This window comes from Centroberyx gerrardi, chromosome 3, assembly GCF_048128805.1.
Source record: "Centroberyx gerrardi isolate f3 chromosome 3, fCenGer3.hap1.cur.20231027, whole genome shotgun sequence".
In the NCBI taxonomy this organism is placed as follows: Eukaryota; Metazoa; Chordata; class Actinopteri; order Beryciformes; family Berycidae; genus Centroberyx; species Centroberyx gerrardi.
In genome coordinates, this window is record NC_135999.1 from 13,239,206 (window position 1) to 13,246,179 (window position 6,974).

General features: G+C 43.7%; 1 protein-coding gene across 3 annotated transcripts in view; it reads right to left on the bottom strand.

Moving 5' to 3' along the window:
* The window catches only part of fam13a (family with sequence similarity 13 member A), a 54,319-nt gene extending 48,443 nt beyond the window's left edge, over positions 1–5,876 (bottom strand). For all 3 annotated transcript variants that reach the window (XM_071912547.2, XM_071912539.2, XM_078282696.1), the window contains exons 1-2: positions 5,659–5,876; positions 878–1,076 (exon numbers count right to left, since the gene is read on the bottom strand). In XM_071912547.2, the coding sequence (XP_071768648.2) occupies positions 878–1,076; positions 5,659–5,685 (226 nt within the window). In that variant the 5' untranslated portion in view covers positions 5,686–5,876. The remainder of the gene's footprint in view (positions 1–877; positions 1,077–5,658) is intronic.
* Between the last annotated feature and the right edge of the window lie 1,098 nt (positions 5,877–6,974).

The following is a 6,974-nucleotide window of genomic DNA, read 5'->3' on the forward strand; positions in this document are numbered from 1 at the left end:
AGATGCTGTAACATATATATACTTGTTTGATTATATATTATTCTTTGGTTATTGTGGAAGAGAGTGTCATGGTATGAAAACCATGTTAATAGTATAAAGTTAGAAATAGAGAGCAGGGTGATGTAGTGAGTAGCGAGACCCAAGGTTCAGGCCCTTGTGTTGGCAGGCGTCCACGCTGCCGAAGCGCCCTTGGGTGCTGTTCTGCAGCTGAACCTGCTCTGTGACCCCTCTGTGGAGGGGTGCAAGCGAAAAGAGAAGCTCCCTACAGGCATCACATTATAGCTGGACTGTAAATTATGCAGCCTTGAGATATTTTGTGCCATGTTAAGATTTATGAAGGCAACTGGATGTTTTCACTCCCATTTTATGTTACAAATGATTAAATATAAATGCAGAATGGCCACTGCTCTGTTGCTAGGAAACCAATTTTAAAGTTGGCAGTATGCTAATGACCATAACTCTGGACTCAATAGACATGAATTTCTCAAATTAACATTTGTTAATAAGCCTGTGCTGTCGTGACAAAGCCTCACTCAAATGGCTCATTTACTTAGACCAAATCACAACAGCAGCATAATAATACAACAGTGGTATTCATATCATAGTGCTTCTGATTGTAGGGTTTGACCAAGACTTAGCAAATGACAAATTCATAAAATGATAATGTGAGTCTTGTTTGGGAGAAATCACAACATCATTGTGTGATTAACTGAAAGAAAACTATTTCTTACATAAAGTCTTACAAAAATAAATCCTAATAAAACAGTGAATTTCAGAATGGGGCACTAAATGTTTTCCATGGGGGGTTCCCAGATTTTGATGTTCTCTTATAGGGGGTAATGACATTAGTATTCTATTCTATTCTATTTGTCCTCACCATGCTTGCGGAGATGCTCCACCATTCTCCGCACCACAACAGGCACACCATCCTCCACCATGCCCAGCTCACGCAGCTCCAGCAGGGACACTCCGAACAGCCTGCTGCCCTTGGCCGCTGCCGCCCTGGCGGGTCTCAGGATGGGCAGCTGGACCATCTTCTTCATGTCTTCCTTCACCTGCACCGCTGCCTTGTTGTGCTGCAGGGAGCAGAGCAGAGAGCAGCAGTCAGCCGCGGACACCACGGGCACAGAGGGCATCGCCGCCGCCGCCGGCATCTAGACAGACACCAGTGAGACACCTGTCCTGCACCGGGGGGTTCGTACACACACACAGACCCGCACACACACCGCTCCTGACGCACTCATACTCTCACACACTATTAGAGAGCAGAGAGGAGTGTGTGCTGGGAGCTGGGAGGAAGAGAGAGGGGAGGACTGTCCCGTCTAACTGTTGCTACGACAAATATCTGGTTACCATGCAACACCTTTGGCTGAAGGGAAGGCTAGAGTGGCACGCACCTGCACACACACACACACACACACACACACTTACACCTGTGCACAAACACACATTCAGGTGATGGCCTGCTGAGATCAACAGCTTGGATATTAATTGAATGGAAAGTAAAGAGAAGGTAGCAAATGGTAACTTTGGACATGGAAGATGTACAGGTGAAAAGGTTTTATCGGAGAGCTTAAGCTGATTTCCTGATTAAACGCTGCAGCTCAACTGCACTGTCATTTATGGTGCAATGCACCGCATAAATACATTGTGCAGGAATATATGAAATGTATATGAGCTGAGTGAAGCATACAAGAGTTGACTTCTTGAACAGAAAGGTCTCTTAATGCAGTGAAACATGCGAGTGTGCTCTAATTACCAACTTTAGCCCAGTACCCACAGTGGAAAATAATTGTACACCAGGGTTTAAGCGTATATTTACAGCCTTATACAGTTGTGTGTGTGCGTGTGTGTGCGTGTGTGTGTGTTCACCAGCTGGTAGGTACTGATATCTTATCCAGGCAAATGTTGTCTCTATCTCCTGATACACATACAATACACTCTCTTTCAATCTGTCTATGCCTGAGACACATGTACACACTCCCTAAACAAATATTACTTAGCACCACGTGAGAAACTCGCCACCTCTCTCTATTCAATCAGCCAACATTAGAGACAGAACAGGGATTATTATAGATCGATTTGGCTCAATTAACTAGACTATACTCCTGTTTCTGTTCAGTCAGTACTAGGAAAAAGAGATCAAGACACACACGATGGAGGCAGGATTCAAAGACTCCCCACCACACCAGATCAACACAGATTCAGAGCGAGCTGTACTGTTGTAGCTATAGCTACAACCGCACCATGTGACATCATGTCAGTCCAGAGTTCACCACTTCAAAGGAGAGAGCCGACCTGCACAGTGAAACGAGAGTGAAACAAGAGGCCCGGTCTTCTTCGGTATTCTCTAAAGCTGCACAGTGGCTTTACTGTGTTATGAAGTTATTAGTGGGTAGTGAAGAAGTACCGTGGAATGTAGTCACTCATGTCACCAAATGTTTGGACATAATGGGGACAGGCGTTGTGCCACTCTCAGGTCGGCTAATTAAAGCCCACCTCACAGATGGTGCTAAGATGGCTAAGGAGACAAGATCTTTACGGTGGCAGATGCTCTGGCAGCGTTAACAGGACCACGCAGTCACACTCAAACGAGCGCGACTGAATAGCTCTTTTGCACGCAAGGTGGTCCATGATAATGGTGTTCACTCATCCACTCGTTTCTGGCAGGTGAATGCAAATATGCCAGCTATGTCTCCCTGATCACAGTGTGACGCGGTAATTAAGTGGCACTTGAAGTTTGATTGTGGCTGCGCTTCATCCTTGGGTGACTGCCGGAGAAGTGGCACCACTTAATGAGCTGCACAGCGTGTGTTTAAGCACTGAGACGTTCTCATCTATTATGTGGGATTGGTCTGAGGAGATATTATCAGCCTGTGTAAATGAGAGCTTTGGGTTGGACAGATCTGAAAGGTATGAACAAGGCAGCCATGATTTTGTTCACACATGCTCAAAGATACTCGCCCATTATATGATGAATTCCAATCATTACCTTCTGGGAGGCGTTTTAGAATGCCAAAGGCCAGTAAAAATGTTTTTAACAGGTCATTTGTCCCTAGTGCAGTGAAGATTTTAAACCAAAATCGACATGTATACCCCTCCCTCTCCAATTTGTATCGTCAAATTAGAAATTTAGTTTCAAGGACCAGGGACTCGGGATTACATAAATGTCAATTTTTATTTAATGCAATTTTGTTGATGTGGGAGAGCCAAGGCCACCACATTCAGTTTCTTAGTGTTGCCGTTTACAAGGTCTGTATTGATTGTCTTGTTTTGTTACTTGTGGTGAAGCCAAAGACAAATTTCCACATTGTGTACAATAAAGTTCTCATATTCGTATAAAGATTAAAGCAGCGCAATTAGCCTAATCCAGACTGCTACTGTATGTCTTTTCAGCAATGCAGTGGAGGGTGAACCCACCTAAAATCAGTTTACCCACCTTTTCAGTCTGACATAAATCTTTATGACATGCATTCATGATATAAACAGTATACATCATAGTAGTAAGTAGTATCACACTGATGTAAGTTATAGGTGGATAGGGCCTTTTCAGGAAAATAAATAATGCTTTAATAATAATGCTGAAAATACAATTGATTTTTGTTTATTTTGCTGATTGTTTGCCTTGTAATGAGCATCAACTGGAGGCAGAAGTTTGCCTTTTTTATTTGTCATTACATCACGGTTGATTGCTAACCAGATCAGGCTACAGTGCATGCATACTAACAGGCCACCATTGGCAAAGCTAATAGGCTGCACCACAGTTTAAGTAGCAATGGGTAAACTGTCCAGTGCTGCGAACTGGCTCCAACAGTAGTACTCCCATGCAGGTGTTCAAGAGCTAAGCCTGTCTGAGCTACGACTGACTGTGACAGCTAGGCCTTACTGAGCAGATGTCACCTAAATCTGTCCACTCACACACACACACACACACACACACACACACACACATACACACATACACATGCGGGAGATCTTGAAAAAACAGGCTCACACTTATACAGATATAACCTCTCATAAACAGTTTTTATCGATCTCACACACATGCACACACACACACACACACACACACACACACACACACTCACATGCACATACAAACACACACAGACCTACATTTACACTGTGACAGTGATCCAGAGGAGGATAGGTGTCCTACTCACTGAACTTACAAAAGCCTCACGCTACTTACTCTGACCTTTCTTCTATCACACACACACACACACACACACACACACACACACACCAGAGATGTGGACTAACCCTGTCTTATTCACTGTAGTTAATATTCAGAAAATAAATGTGTGTACAATGAAGATTCATTTTCAAGGTTTTCATAGTTTAAATGACCCCAGAAACTCTCCTACTGTCTCTCTCTCTCTCTCTCTCTCTTGTTCTCTCTCTCTCTCTCTCTCTCTCTCTCTCTCTCTCGCTCTCACACACACACATACACACACATTTAGGGCCTGTGTCAACCAATACAGTCCCTTAAAAAGGGAAACGCATACTAGCACCCGATTGCCTCTATTGTTTACCAGGACAGTCTATTGTGATTAGCCTAATAACCCTCATCGTCCTCTCCCCTCCCCCGCCATTAAAATGTTCTCACACTTCAACCTCTGACTGTGAGGAGGAAACCTATTGTCAAGTGGCTCTGATAGCTAATGAGTGTTGACTGCTCTCTCTCCTCTTGAGAAGTGTCTCCAAGTGTCCTTGGTTTTCTGAAGTGTCTTTTCTCCAACATTTGGCATTGTTCAAGTAGGTAGACGAGTTATTTTAAAGAGGTTTTGCTCAAAGAAGCAGCTCACTGCAGAGACTGTCTGTCTGTCCCTTTAACTCGCTCACGGAGGGGATAGCAAGCCCTAGCATGTGGCCTCCCCCTTCACCCCCTCCATCCCCCCATCCTCTCTCTCCCCTTGTCTCTGCCTCTCTCCCTATGTGGGTGGCCATTGAAGCAACTGGTAGCAGAGGCAGCCCAAGGCAGCCCTCCAAGCAACAGCTGCTCAACTGGAACATGCTGCTACAAACAGAGATTTTTTAAAAATGTGTATAAAAATAAGACTATTAAAGTCAATATTTCCAGTATGGAAAGTTTGTGGAAAGTTTGTCATAGTTGCCATTCAAGACTCCAATTAAAATTCAGGCACTGGGCAACATCTAGGAAAACATTACAGGTATGAACAGGAAGCATAAAGCTCACAGTGTGTCATGAGGCCCCCGCTCCTTTTCTTGTGCTGTCCGGGACGGCAGAGGAGTAAAAACAGAAGACTATGCCGGCTGAATAACAGTAACAAGGGAGGGAAATGCTTTCTCTGTTTACAAGAGTACAAGGGAAAGTATTCATTATGACGTGGGTAGTCATGGATTGGGTGAACAAAGTTATTTTAAGGGAGGGAAAGTTAGTCTTAGTGCAGGGAAAAGGGAATATAGAAGACTTGGCACTGAGGACTTTTTTTGAAAAGACTTGCTGTGCCTAGCCCAGCAGCTAACACACACACACACACACAATCAAAGGCACACCATCCTGCAACATCACAAAAGAGTGTGTAAGACTGAAACTGAGTGAAAGAGACAGTCCCGTTGTGCATTCTTTAGCCCTTAATCACAGATTGAATGGGAAGTCCTTCAGCCGACTCGGGCTTTACAGCTTCTACTCACACAGATGGTCAGAGCTCCTGCCCCCATTCTTCCACAGAAGAAACGCCTGCAGAGGGAAAGATGAGGGGAAAAACTGCTGCTATCCTCCCTCCTCTTCCACCTCTTCTTCCCCTCCTCACTCTTTTCCAGGGCAGGCGCTTAAACTTTGCCCAGTAGTGGGAAACCCTTTCACCCTCGAAGGTGCCATCCAAAACACAGCACAGATAATCCACACCGGGAGAGAGAGTAAGGAATAGTTGCCAACTCCAGTCTTCACTAGGAGACTAGCTGCCTCCCAACCCATGAGCACAGATTAGTGCCTGTCTCTCTTTCTTCCTCCCTCTCTATTCCCCTCTCTCCTCCTGGGCTGAAATCTGAGCCGAGCTCTCTGATTGGCTGAGTTGCCTGGTCATGTGATCTAGGGGTTAAAACCCAAAACTTTAAGTCTGTGCCTGCAGGATTCATCTGCCTGGGAGTAGGGAAAACAGAAGAGCGAGCCTGCAGGCGCCGAGCTCCGGAAGTAAAACATATTTCACTTGGAGACAGTCAAAAAACTCTACTAGCACTGAGATGACACACAGAAAAATGAAATAAAACAATTTTTAATCAAAGAATGCAACGTGACCACGATTATCACAATAGCTTCATCACTGAGAAAAGAGAGTTTTCAAGTTTGCATATTGTCTTAAATATAATTTGCACAACATCAAACACAATTATCTACACAGACTCTTTGTTTACGGTATAAAACATAAAATATCATAGACTATAAAAAATCTATAACATTTAAGCATCTAGGAGCATCTGGAGTAGCAGGCAGTTTTAACCCCTCACCTTAGCAAAAGGGTCAGTCTTGCATAGAAAAATCCCATCTGAGGTGTTTGGTCATTCAATTTCTCACTCTGTGAGCTCTGAGTTTTGTGAATTATCGTTAACAGCATCTAGATTTTTAGGAAAACACTGGCATTCTTCAAATACTTATTTTCTTAATTGCACCTTTGAGGCAATCTTCCTTTAATTCACATATTGTGGAAGAAATATCATTCTATTTAGGTTATGGGAAATAAAAACTGTGAGTGTTGGTTTGCTGGATTTGCTTTGCTTGATATGAAATATGTGCCAAATAAAAGTTCTCAATTCCTGTATGAACTGTGGTCTGTTGCAGGATTTGATACTTATTCTCAGGGAACTCGCAGCAGTTATCAGCATTATTGGGGAATAAAAACTGGAGGAAGCCATTTATCTGCAGAAAGCAGACGCCTCTAAATTCATAAAGATGGCTTATGGCTTTGGGTTGATGAGAATATCTGTCAGCATAATATTTAAACGGGATCCTG